The sequence below is a fragment of the Delphinus delphis genome, chromosome 3, assembly GCF_949987515.2.
Source record: "Delphinus delphis chromosome 3, mDelDel1.2, whole genome shotgun sequence".
Classification (NCBI taxonomy): Eukaryota; Metazoa; Chordata; class Mammalia; order Artiodactyla; family Delphinidae; genus Delphinus; species Delphinus delphis.
The window spans coordinates 9,885,156-9,899,781 of NC_082685.1; the positions used below are offsets into that span (position 1 = coordinate 9,885,156).

General features: G+C 39.8%; 1 protein-coding gene across 1 annotated transcript in view; it reads left to right on the forward strand.

Annotated features, from left to right (window-relative positions):
• The window catches only part of ADGRE3 (adhesion G protein-coupled receptor E3), a 41,543-nt gene that overhangs the window by 10,374 nt on the left and 16,543 nt on the right, over window positions 1-14,626 (forward strand). Inside the window, exons 4-6 of the mRNA XM_060006614.1 lie at window positions 4,809-4,964; window positions 8,270-8,307; window positions 12,848-13,028. Coding sequence (XP_059862597.1) covers window positions 4,809-4,964; window positions 8,270-8,307; window positions 12,848-13,028 — 375 coding nt within the window. The remainder of the gene's footprint in view (window positions 1-4,808; window positions 4,965-8,269; window positions 8,308-12,847; window positions 13,029-14,626) is intronic.

A 14,626-nucleotide genomic window follows, 5' to 3' on the forward strand; every position in this document is an offset into this window, starting at 1 on the left:
ATGAATGAAGGCTATAAAAATCACACGACCAGATCCCAGACATCTCCTTCTTTGCAAATATAGCATCATGGCTTGTTTCTCACTTGAAATGCTCCCCTTGTGCTTTTTCTAATGGTAGACCATGAATTATCTTTCCAGTTCCTACTGATTCAATGGGCTTATTCTAATTTTCTATTTCTTCTTGGAATAATATTTATTATTTATAAGAAATCACTTATTTTCCCTAATTTTTAAATTTGTGACCATAAAGTTGCATACAGCATTCTCTTATGGTTATTTTAATCACCTCCTTGAAACTGTGGTATGTTCCCCTTCTTGCTATTTTCCGTCAGGTTTTTTTTCATCAAACTTGTGTGGGTTTATCTGTCTTATTGGTCTTTTGAATTTTTTATCCTTTCTACTATGTTTTTTGTTTTCTATTTTATTGACTTCAGCTTTAATCTCTTCTTAATTTCTTTTTTCTGGGTTCTTAAAATGAATACTTAGATGCTTTATTTTTTCACCTTTCTTTCTTAAAAATAAAGACATATAAGATTATAAATTTTCCTCTGAGTATAGGTTTAGATATATTCTACAGGATGAAGTATTCTTCTTATTGATCTGTGGATGGTTTGTAATTTCCTTTTGATGTTTTGCTACTCCAAGAATTATGTGGGAGGGTGCTACCTCATTTCCAAAAGTTAAGATTTTTTGTACATTTTTGCATTATGTATTCCTAATTTTATTAGGTAATTAAAGAATCATTTCTACTTTTAAAAAATTTATTAGAATTTTTAAACTAATGGCTGAAAATCTCTACTTTATAAGTTTTTATTAGAGATATCTTTGTGGAAGCATATGATTGATTTTATGAAAGAAAGTATATATTTTATTTTCAAGGAATATAAAATTCTTTCTCTCTGCATAGGCTTCTATCTTCTATTTCAGTCTCTATTTCTCTGTGTGTGTGTGTGTGTGTGTGTGTGTGTGCGCACATGAGTGCCTTTGTCTGTCTCTCTGACTTTCTGTATATGTGTATTTATTAATTTTATTTACTCATTAATTTCCCCATATCTTTACTTCGTATCCACTAGATCTTTCCTCTGTTTGTATGTGCTTATTGATTGTGATATCCAGTTCTTCTCTACTCTTATTTATTTTTTTATCTACTAGTTCCGAGAGAAGTGAATTGAATATCCGAGTATAATTGTATTTTGATTGCTTCTTACATTTCTACTTGTTTGTGCTTTCTGTATTTATCTGTGTTGTTTGGTGCATACATATTTGTGAATGGAATATAATTTTCTTCATAAAATGTGTTAAGTATCAATACATAGTTTCCCTCTTTACCTTGTTTTACATATTTGTGAATGGAATATAATTTTCTTCATAAAATGTGTCAAGTATCAATACATAGTTTCCCTCTTTACCTTTACATAGTTTCCCTCTTTACCTTAAATTCCACTGAGTCTGATATTAATATTATACATTGTTTTATTTCTGTTTGAATTCTCCTAGTATCTCTTTGTGCACCTCTTTATTTCCAATATTATCAATCTCTTGAAAACAGTATATAGTTGGGTGTCATTTTTTAGCCCATTGTTCCACTTACCTACTGCTGCATAATAAAACCCAAACTTATTGGCATAAAACAACCATTTTATTATGCTCATATGGGTCAGGAATTCAGACAAGCAAAACAGTGATGGCTCTTCTCTGCCCCTTGATATCTTAGGCCTCAGATAAAAGGCTCAAATGGCTGGTGGTGACTCAAACAGTTGAGGGTTAGAATTATCTGAAAGCACCTCTCCTCACATGTCTGTGCCTGGGATGGGATAACGCAAAGACTGGAATCATCTAGGATTGTCAGCTGGAGCCCCTATGCTAGATCTCTCCATGTAGCTTCGGCTTCTCACAGTTGATGGTTGAATTCTGAGAGGTAATGTCTCAGCATGGAGTTTCCAGAGAGTGAGGCTTCCAAGAGACTCAGGCAGAATTGCGCGTTTTTTATGACCTTGTCTCAAAGTCCCATTGTAACACTTCTGCAATAGTCTTCTTCTTTTTTTTTTTTGCGGTATGCGGGTCTCTCACCGTTGCGACCTCTCCCGTTGTGGAGCACAGGCTCAGGACGCGCAGGCCCAGCGGCCATGTCTCACGGGCCTAGCCACTCCGCGCCATGTGGGATCCTCCCAGACCGGGGCACGAACCCGTGTCCCCTGCATCAGCAGGCGGACTCCCAACCACTGCACCACCAGGGAAACCCTGCAATAGTCTTTTGACTAAAGCAGTCCTGAGCACACTTGGACACAAAGAGATAAGACAATGTGCCCACATCTCAATGGAAAGAGTGTCAAATAATTTGACAGTTTTGAAACTGTCACACTCAATATTCTAGTCTCTATTTTTTTCTCTTTTTTCCTAGTCTCTATTTTAATAGAAGATTTCCATTTATATTTAATGTATATTAGTCCATTTATATTTAGTGTAATGACTGACACAGTTACTCCCACGGTCTTACTTTACATTTATTATTAATTTTATATTATTATGATTTCCTCATTTGCCTTTTTCTTTTTTTTGCATAGGATTTTTTTAACGTCTTTATTGGAGTATAATTGCTTTACAACTATGTGTTAGTTTCTGCTTTATAACAAAGTGAATCAGCTACACATATACATACATTCCCATATCTCTTCCCTCTTGCATCTCCCTCCCTCCCACCCTCCCTATCCCACCCCTCTAGGTGGTCACAAAGCACCGAGTTGATCTCCCTGTGCAGCTGCTTCCCACTAGTCTTTTTCTTATTTGTGTTTGTTTTATCAAGTTGCTATTAGTTCCATTTTTCCCTTTATTTATTTAGAATTTCTACTATACTTTTCATCCTATTAATGGTTACTTTCTCTTTTCTTAATTTCATAATCAAACACATATTTCTCTCCTAATATTTGAAACACTCATCAATTATTTTTCCCACCAGGTTGCATTGTTTTCCCTACCAAGATGCTTAATTTTACCCTTACTTCCCCTCCCCCAGTAAAGAGATGACATCCTTAAAATACTCTCATTTTACTCCTCTCCTTTCCTCCTCTTCCCTCCAATCCCCCCCCATGAATGTTAATTTTATTTCAATGTTCATTGTGAAACCCTGCTTCCTCTTCCCTTCATCTTCCTCCAAGTTGAGGTTTCTGTACTTGCTAATTTAATACTTGTTAACTTGTTGTTTGCTTGGAGCATTTCTTTGCATGTTTTCTTCACATTGGGTACATGGGTAATATCCCTCTCAATTATTGTATAACCTCACCTTTCTTTTACTCTAACCAGTAGATTCTATCTTGGCTGTGTAGAGAATTTTTTAACTCCATCCTCTTACCCCAGTAATCCATTGATACATATCCCAGTAATCACAGAAACCGTCTTCAAGTTTACAGGTTTGCAGTTGGGAATTCCAGTACCAGATTGAGTCTCATTCCTTTGTAGTGAATTGTAACTACTTTCTATCTCACATTTTGTAAAGTTTTTCTCAGGAGACCATCCTTACTTTTCATTGGTTAAGTGTATGTCACAGGACAACCCTATCTGAAAGGGAGGCTGAGAAAGAGAGCACCTGAGAAACTGGAACAAGATTGCCATGCTTGGCCTCCCAAACAAGGAATAGCTATTGAGTAAGCAACAGCATCAGCCACACTATGTCACACTCTGAAAATCCTAAATTCCCTGTTTCCTGTAACAGACAGGGAAATCCCACATTTTTACTTCCCACTTGACATCATTGTAAAGGGGCTACAGTGACCCTGAGGACTGGAGACATATTGATTTAACAAAAATATTCTAACTCAATTAGTTAGTTTAGCAGATGTATTAATCTGCTCAGGTTCCTATAACAAAATACCACAGGCTGGTGGCTTAAACCACAGAAATTTACTTTATAACAGTTTTGGAGGCTGGAAGAAGTCCATTATCAAAGTTCTGGCAGATTCTGTTTCTAGTGAGACCTGCCTTCTTGCTGTATCTTCACATGGTCTTTCCTCACTGGGCATAAGGGCAGAAACAATGGTTTGGAGTAGCACTCCTGTGTCTCTTCTTATGAGGATGCTACTCCTATCAGATCAGGGCCCCTTTCTTATGATCTCATTTAACATCAATTACCTCCTAGGAGGCCCCATCGCCAAAAACAGCCACGCTAGGAGTTAGGGCTTCAACATATGAACTGGGGGTAGGGGGGAGATACAAACATGGTCAGTATCCCATCTATATGCCCTTGGCATTTTTCATTCCTTTGTACACCAAGTCTGAGGCTTTCTCTGGCTACTGAAGACCACTCAGTCCACACTCAGGACAAATGGAAGTACTGGAGGGTTTACATTCCCTGGGAACATTCCTCCACCAATAAATAAGATTTTGTGGATAAATACCCCAGCTCCCTCACCCCTCAGGTAGGCTTACCTGAAGTGCATGCTCTACACTGCCTCTCAGAGGTTCCCAGAGGAATTGAGCCTCAGTCGCCCACAGTAGAAATTTCCTGGATAATACCCCCTTTATTTTCTGCCTTCCCTTCCCTGTTTCATTTCACCATTTCCATTCCAGTGTTTTCTGGGACCATCTCCCAAATAAAGTACTTGAACTTGAATCCTTGTCTCAATGTCTGCTTCTTGGAGAACCCAACCAAAATCAATGAAGAAAGGACAGAACAAAGACAACCATTACCTTAACTGAGTTGTTTTGGAAAGCCAGGATAGACCCTGATGGAAAGGATATAGCTTCTGGCACATATTTAGATGTTCAATAAATCTTTGTCAAATGAATAACCAAATTTCTCCTTTGTGTTCCAGATACTGATGAATGTACACCACCCTTTAGTATATATTGTGGTGTGAATGCTGAATGTCAGAATACCAAAGGAAGTTTCTACTGTCACTGTAAGGCTGGATATAAAGCCCTCCCTGGGAAAGCACAATTCAATAATTCCAATGAGAACACTTGTCAGAGTAAGAAAATTCTTGTCTTCTTGTCTCCTTTCTAATTTTTAATTGAGTCTAACACCAGAAAATATATACTTGTGGTGGGGCCAGGACATGTCTATTTTCTGGAGGGAAATGGGTGATGGAAGGAGGAGGGGAAAAGGAAAGAAGGAAGTTTAGAGAAATAATGGGGTTAAGAAGCCAAGTGAGGGAGTTCCCTGGTGGTCCACTGGTTAGGACTGGGCCCTTTCACTACCATGTCCCTGGGTTCAATCCCTGGTCGGGGAACTAAATCCCACAAGCAGTGCAGTGCGGCAAAAACAAAAAAAGAAGAAGGCAAGTTGGAGATGGAGGTGACAGGGTTGTGGCTGAGAGAAGATTCTTTGAATTGCAAAGTAAAGAAACCCACTCAGGCTAACTTAAGCAGAAAAGATGGGTTTATGATAAAGATGCGTGGAAACGTCTTGGAACTCAACGGCAATAATACAGCTGGGATTATGGAATGAACTGAAGCTGGGGACCAAACACTGTCAGGGCACCCCAGTCTCTCATACTCTGGGTCTGCTCCTTTCCTCTCTTTCATTGCAAACTGCCTTTTCTGACTCCTTGTCCACAAGACAGGAAATCTGGCCACCAACAGCTCCAAATCTTACCATTTTTATTGATCCAACCACCCAAAGAAGGGTCAATTGATTCTCTCTTGGACATAATTGCATATTACTTGGAAATGTACAAATTGGCCCAATTTGAGTCATATGCCTACCCTCAGATCTGTGACCTTGGATAAGCATGATCACTGTCATAGAAATCATATAGATGGAGAAGATCTATACATAAGAAACATGGGACTTGGCAGACTATCCATGAGGTATTGACTACAGTTGAAATCATAAGAGAGAGGGTCTTTAAAGCTAAATTCTAGGAAACTGATTTGTGGAGAAACAATAATACTGATAGATAATATTTATTTCATTTGTACTATGTGCCAGGTACAACACCAAGTGCTTTACATTCATTATTTCATTTATTACATGAGGTAAGCACTGTTATTACAGATAAAGAAACTGAAGCGGGCTTCCCTGGTGGCACAGTGGTTGAGAGTCCGCCTGCCGATGCAGGGGACACAGGTTCGTGCCCCAGTCTGGGAAGATCCCATATGCCGCGGAGCGGCTGGGCCCGTGAGCCATGACCGCTGAGCCTGCGCGTCCGGAGCCTGTGCTCTGCAACGGGAGAGGCCACAACAGTGAGAGGCCCACGTACCGCAAAAAAAAAAGAAAGAAAGAAAGAAACTGAAGCACCCAAAAGTTAAGTAACTTGTTCAAGGTCTGCCAACTAATAAGATGATTTTTAAGATGATAGGCTTAGGTCAGCCTATATTGAGAGTCCACACTCAGCCACTTGCTACACTGCAGCATGGGTCTCAGGGAAGCCATAAAAGGGACAACACATGTTTTTTTGGTGCAATAATAATAATAATAGTAATAATCAGTTATTCCTCTTTATCAGTCAAGATCAAGCCTGGAAAACAGAAACACACTAGGTCTTTTAAACATAAGTAATTTCATATAGAGAATTGGTGCTGGTGAAGGAAGAGCTGAGAAGTCAAAAGGACAGTGAAGCAACCCAGGGATTAGCAAGAGCAGAAATCTGTAGCCATCCTGTACCTAGGGGGACAGAAGAGGAAGTGGTATTAGCAGGATCCAAAAGCTGGGTCCATCTGATGAGAGCTGGCAATTTGGAAGATATACAGCCCTCAGAGGGCTATTGCAGGGATTAAATGAGATAGTACCATTTAAAGCATTTAGTGCAGTACCTATAAGTATTTGCTAATATTGCTAGCTTTTCATCTGATTCTCAGGAAAACCAAACTACGTTAACACCCCTGCTCCTGTTAGAAAGGTCTGGGAAAGTTCAGGTTTCTCTTTAATATCAAAAGTATGTTGTCCACCAATGGGAGGTGCTCCTGCAAGATTCAGGCCCAGGTTACGCTATTTCCCCAAGTCTCAAGCTGGAGCCCACACCAGGGTCTTGGAGCTGCACGCGCTCCAAGTGTGAGACTGAGGTCCAGGTGGGGAAGGTGACAGAAATGAGCATGGGGTGCGTAGGAAGGGGTTGCTGTGCCGTAAGTCCACCACTAATTCAGACAATCAATAAATAGTTGTTACATGAATTAATGAGTAAATGAGTGAAAGAATATGACTGAAGCCAAAGTGAATTAGCGTTTTACTAGGCAGCAGGCCCCTCTGTTGACAATGTATAAACAGGCTGAGATTTTGCCTGGGTTATGATGTTAATCTGTTAAACTCACCTTATCTAACAAGAAAGAGAAATGCCTTAGTTATTTTCCTAATTTTAAGACATTTTCTAATTTTAAGAGCTCTTTTATATGGATTGAGTCCATCCAGGGTTAGTTATCACCAAGGTTGGTAGGTCCAAGAAAGCCCTCACAAAAAATGTGTACAGCTTTCAGCCAAAAGCGTGTTTTTCTACAATGAACGTGGTTTCCAATAACAAACATTTTCAGACTCAGGCTGTAAGTAAAAGTTCTTGAACTCTTAAGACAAAACCTTCAATGTACAGGAAAACTCTTTGCTCTTTTTAGCAAATAGACTCAGCTGAAAACCAAGACACAGAATAAGTATAGATTTAACCTCAGTATGATGGTAACAGGTATGTAAACATTTGCTAGACTTTTCTCGTCTTTCTAAAATAGAGATGATTATCCTCACAACGTACGATACAAGAAGCAATATACCAAGGTCCCATTAACAGCTGAAGATCATAAACTGACATTCTAGTCTCAGTTATAATTCCCAGCCAGGCTGAATTTTAAAACCTGAAGCACCTAATTTTCTGTTTCCTCAGCCATTTCAGTTATAATGTTCAGCCAGGTCTGAATGAAAGAATTTGGAGCTTGCAATTTTCCACTTCCTCTATGCTAAGGTATCTCTACCACAGCAGTATTGACATTTGGGCCCCATAATTCTTTGTGGTCAGAAGCCATTCTGTGCACTGTAGGGTGTTGAGCAGCATCCCAGGCCTCCACCCACTAGATGCCTGTAGCATCCCCCACCCCAAGTCATGAGTGACCACCAAAAATATCTCCAGCCATTGCCAGGGTCCCTTGGAGGCAAAATAAGTTGAAAAACACTGCTCTATGCCACAACAGGGAATTTGGACTCTGATCCCCCAAAAGAGCAAATGACCTTGTCAGGAAACATAAAGTGTATGAGTTCAGACCTTCTAGATGCAAAGTTACCCACCTTACCTGCCAACCTCTCCACCCTTTAACTTTCAATTCCGACAGTAACATCCTTTGTTGTCTCTTTCAGAAACCACCCCCCCAGACACAACCAATGGCACGAAAGAGGTGAGTGGAAGCTGAATCCTGGAACCTAGTCAGGTAACAAATATTTACAAATCTCAAAGCTAGCAAATGGAGGTGAATACTATATATTATATGTGTGCTATATGTCATATACCATATATATGATAATATAAAATATATGATATATATTATGACAACATATTTTGATATATGTTAATTATAATATGTGTTAATTATATTATTATAATGTTATCTAATATGTATTATGTATAACTATGATATATACATGTACATCACTATGTTTATTGCTACATATCTCACTATAGAGATAGATAGATACAGCATGTATGTAAATAAGGGTGTATGTGTATGTATATATAGGTATGTGTGTGTCTGCCCCCTAAAGAGAAGATCTATCCCAAACCAAGAAAGACAGACTAAGCAAGACTGTATTAGGATATGCTGAGCTGTTGTAACAAAGAGGCCCAAATATCCAATGGCTTTAAAAAGATAGATTTTTATTATTTTCTGACTTATCAGTCCAGAGGCAAGGAATCCAGGCTGGTGAAGGGATTCTGCTCCACGAGTCCATTAAGTGTGCCCATGGTCTTTCCATACTGTTACTCCATCATCCCCTGGCATCTTGTCCTCAACTGCATAGCCAAAGCTGGGTTGCTGCAATGCTGCATTCGTACTGGTGGACAGAGGGAAGAGGGTGCTCAGGGCAAGTTCTCGGGAGTACAAGGTGAAGAGGGGAGAATAGAGAGAGGGCCTGTCTCCTCATCTACTCACTACGTGATATGCTAATAATGTCAGGATAACTTCCTTGGAGACATGTCTTTTTTCTTTCTTTTTTTTTTGGATGCATTGGGTCTTCATTGCTGTGCACAGGCTTTCTCTAGTTGTGGAGAGCAGTGGCTGCTCTTGGTTGTGGTGCGCAGCCTTCTTATTGCAGTGGCTTCTTTTGTTGCAGAGCATGGACTCTAGGCACACGGGCTCAGTAGTTGTGGCTCATAGGCTCTAGAGTGCAGGCTCAGTAGTTGTGGCTCACGGGCTCTAGAGCGCAGACTCAGTAGTTGTGGTGCATGGGCTTAGTGGCTCTGCAGCATGTGGGATCTTCCCGGACAAGGGCTCGCACCCATGTCCTCTGCATTGGCAGGCAGAGTCTTAACCACTGCACCACAAGGGAAGTCCCTAGAGACATGTCTTAAGGTGACAACCCAGAAGTCGCATATATCATAGCCAAACCTAGCTGCAAGGGAGGCTGGGACAATATGGTCTGTGGTTGGGTAGCATGGCCCAGATAAAATTTGAGGAATTCATTCAATTATTAAAAGTAAGAGGGGGAAATGGATATTGTAGGACAATTAAGAGAGAGAAACCAAAAAGATGCCTGATAGGTAGTAATCATTTAGTGTCTGTAAACTGACTCTGAATTTTAACAAAAAGAACGATCCATGTCTCTGAGAATCTATAGTCTAGCAGAATGGACTTGTCCCTTATTTGCCCTACTCCCCACCCTCACCCTGCTCTACTCCAGAGAAACTGTTCATGCCTTGCCCTCTCAAGCTCCAGGCCTCCAAGTACATGCTGTTCTCTCAACCTGAAACTCCTTTTCCCAGTTCCTCACCTGGCTGGTTCCTCCCATTCTTCCTTACTCAAGACTCAATTCAGGGGACTTCCCTGGTGGTGCAGTGGTTAAGAATCCACCTGCCAATGCAGGGGACACAGGTTCGAGCCCTGGTCCGGGAAGATCCCACATGCTGCAGAGCAACTAAGTCCGTGCGCCACAACTACTGAGCCTGCACTCTAGAGCCTATGAGCCTATGAGCTTAGTTCCCTGGTCTGGGAACTAAGATCCCACACGCCTCGAGGCAACTAAGTCCGTGCACCACATCTACTGAGCCTGTGCTCTAGAGCCGGCACGCCACAACTACTGAAGCCCGCACACCTAGAGCCCATGCTCTGCAACAAGAGGAGCCACCACAATGAGAAGCACGCACACCGCAACAAAGAGTAGCCCCCGCTCGCCACAACTAGGGAAAGCCCACGTGCAGCAATGAAGACCCAACGCAGCCAATAAATAAATAATTAATTAATTAATTTAAAAAAGACTCAATTCAGGTGTCGTGTCCTCCTGGATGGCCTCCCTAAACTCCTCCATCTTAGTTAATATCCCCCCACTATGTTCTTACAGTAGGGGATGTGGGGTTTAGAAGTGTAGAAAGAGGTTTGAATCCCAGCACCACAATGGCAAGTGATCCAGAGAAACAGAACCAATAGGGGAAAAGATATAAAGAGATTTGTTATAAGGAATTGGCTGACAGGCCCCGAAATCTGCAGTCGACAAGCTGAAGACCCAGAAGAGTTGATTGTGTAGTTCCAGTTTGAATCCAGAGGTCTGAGACCCAGGAAGAGCCGATGTTTCAGTTCGAGTTTGAAGGAAGAAAACAATGTCCCAGCTCAAGGCTGGAACTGTCAGGCAGGCAGGAGGAAAATCCCTTCCTCAGAGTTCTTATTCTAGTCAGGCCTCCAACTGACTGGATGATCCCCAGCCACAACAGGAAGGACAATCTGCTTTACTTCATCTATCCATTCAGATGTTAAGTTCATCCAGAAACACCCTCACAGACACACCCAGAATGATGCTTGACCAATATCTGTGCAACCCATTACCCAGTTAAGCTGAAACATAAAATTAACCATCACGCTCTTCAAGATCAATTTACTCATCTGTAAGACAGGGGTGGTAATGGCACCCTTGGATAGATGAGCAGTTTAGATGAGATAATATATGTGTAGTATTTAGCACAGTGCCTGACCCAGAATACATGTTCCATCTATGTTATCCATCATTATCTCCATCAGACTGATAATATTTACATGGTGTGCTGTCACCCTCTAGACAGTGAGCTTCTTGAGGGCAGGAATCAGACCAAGCCCACATTGGGAGTTCAGCAACTGTTCATTGAAGTAATGAACAAATAATCATGTTATCAACAGGAGCATTTCTTTATAAAATGTCATTGCCACGTTCCTCAAAAAATTAAACATAGAATTACCAGGTGACACGGCAATTCCACTCCTAGGAATATACCCAAGAGAACTGAAAGCAGGGACCCAAACCTATACCCGGACAAAAGTATATTTCCAAAAGATGCATACATCCTTATTTCATAGCAGCACTATTCACAATAGCCAAGACATGGAAACAACCTAAATGTCCATTGACAGATGAATGAAGAAGATGTGGTATATATATACAATGGAATACTACTCAGTCATAAAAAGAATGAAATAATGCCATTTGCAGCAACATGCATGGACCTAGAGATGATCATACTAAGTGAAGTCAGTCAGACAGAGAAAGACAAATACCATATGATATCACTTGCATGTAGAATCTGAAGTATGACACAAATGAACTTATTTACAAAACAGAAACAGACTCATAGACATAGAGAACAGACTTTTGATTGCCAAGGAGGGGGGAGGGCAGTAAGGGAGGTACGGAAAGTGAGTTTGGGATTAGCAGATGCAAACTATTATATATATTGTAGAATGGATAAACAACAAGGTCCTACTTTATAGCACACAGAACTATATTCAGTATCCTGTGATAAACCATAATGGAAAAGAATATGAAAAAGAATGTATATAAAACTAAATCACTTCGCTGTACAGGAGAAATTAACACATTGTAAATCAACAATACTTCAATAAAATAAAGAAAAAGAAGAAAAAAAGAAGAAAGAAGAAAGCAGGGACCCAAATAGATACTTGCACACCTATGTTCTTAGCAGCACTATTCACAATAGCCAAAAGGCAGAAATGGCCCCAATGACCATCAACAGATGAATGGATGAATAAAATGTGGTATATCCATACAGTGGAATATTATTCAGCCATAAAAAATTGAAATTCTGATTCCCACTACGACATGGATGACCTTAAAAACATTATGTTTAGTGAAAGAAGTCAGACACAAAAGATCACATCGTGTATGATTCCATTTATATGAAATGTCCAGAATAGGCAAGTCCATGGAAACAGAAAGCAGATTCGTGCTTTCCAGAGGCTTGGGGAAGGGAGAATGGGGAGTAACTCTTTAATGGGTTTTATCTGGGGATGATGGAAATGTTTTAGAACTACATAGAGGTGATGATTCCACATCATGAATGTCCTAAATTGTCACTAACTTGATCCCCTGGGGATCAAAATCACCCCCAGTTAAGAACCACTGGTCTATTTCTAGAAACCTTACCACTTCCTTGTTGGTAAAAGATGTTCATAATAACTAACACTTATATGGTGTTTACCAGGCACAGACACTGTTCTAAAAACGTAGCATCTCTTCACTTATTTACTCTTCCCCAAAACTCTATGGGGTCTTAGTTCTGTCCTCATTCTAAACAGGGTATCTGAGGCACAGAGCGATTGAGTGACTTTCCCAAGGTTGCTCAGCAGGTGAATGGTGGGGTCAGGAGTTAAACTAGTTGTCTGGCTCCAGCACCTGCTTTCTTGTGTTTTCTTCTGACCCTCTGTCAGATTGGATTTTTTTAAATTCTTTCTCTCTTCAAAGTTGCAACAGGTTGTTGAGAATATCGAGTCACTTCTCACCAATGAGACTGTATGGGGAACGGAAAAGACGAAAAACACAACCACGTTCACATCTATTCTCCAGAAAATTGAATCAGTTGTTCTAGAAGCTGCCTTGAAAGCCCCAGACCAAAAACCCCAGAAAGTCCAAAACCGTACTGTGGGTAAGAAGACAATAAGGCATGATACACACAGGGTGTGGTTACTAACTGGGGTCTGGATTGAGCAATTAGAAAAGTAAATAAGTACTGCCTGAGTCCATTAATATAAAATTCTAGAAAATGCAAACTAATCTATAGTAACAGGGAGGAGAGGAAAGGTGAAGGGATGAAAAAAGGGCATGAGAAAAATTTGGAGAAATTGTTGGGGGTGTTAGAAATGCTCTCTACCTTGATTGTGGTGGTGGTTTCACAGATGTATACACTCAACGAAACTCATCCAGTTATACACTCTAATACATGCAGTTTTGTGTACATCAATTACACCTCCATAGAGCTGTTTTTAAAAATTGCCAGTGGGGGAATTCCCTGGTGGTCCAGTGGTTAGTACTCAGTGCTTCCACTGCCAGGACCCGGGTGGATCTGGGAACTAATATCCCACAAGCCGCCTGACATGGCCAACAATTTTTTTTAATAAAAATAATTTTAAAAAATTAAAAAAAAAATTTAAATAGATAAAAATTGTCAGTGGTTTCTAATCCTGAGTCTGGGATTCTGGCTTGAAGTTAGGTTTTTGGTTTTTTTTCAACCAGTGCTTACATAACTCAACAGCACACGTCACAGGGATGCTACTTAAACCATCCCAGAAGGAACATCTTACTACATATTTTTAAAATAAAAATACTTTTATTAGGGAATTCCTTGGTGGTCCAGTGGTTAGGACTTGGCACTTTCACTGCCGGGACCTGAGTTCGGGGAACTAAGATCCCGCAAGCCACGCAGCGCAGCCAAAAAAAGAAATACTTTTACTATACTAGTCATACATATTCATTATATATCTATGTGATGAGATGATATGTCAATTAGCTTGACCTTGGTAATCGTTTCGCTATGTATATGTGTGTGTCAAGTCTTCATACTGTACACCATAAATATATACAATTTTTGTTTTTGAAAATAAAAATAAATAAAATACCATAGCAAAGCCAAGTATTAAATTTTTTAAAAATTAGGAAAAAACATGTACACAAAACTAAATTGAGACCAGCCAAATCTGCCCACAACCCAATCCTCCAATCTGATACCCATGTAGTTACATGTCTGATGAAGAGACACATGTTTGTTGTGTATGTTACAATTTACATACGGTTGCACAACCTGCTTTCTCACTCACTACATTAATAACATCTTTCCATGTAAGTCATATACATCATCATTACCTATGTTACTGTCTTCAATGGCTTATAGAGTTACATTGTATATATAATTTATTTATACTATATATTTATTTATACTATAATTTATTTATTTACCTATTCTGGTAAATGCAGGTTGTTACCAAACAACCCTGCGACAAAGACCATTGAAAATTTATCTGTGTGTTTGTTTGATGTTTTCTTAGGATAAATTCATAGAAGAGGAATTGTTAGGTCAAAGGGAAAAAAACATTTTATAGACTTTTGATACATATCACTATATTGGCCTCCAGAAATGCTGTTTGCTGTGCTTTTTATTCAGCTCAGAGATGTCAGTGTATTTGTGTATGCCTAACTAACCATTTTGTTTTACCAACTTGCATGATAAAGTACTTTATACTTTATAAA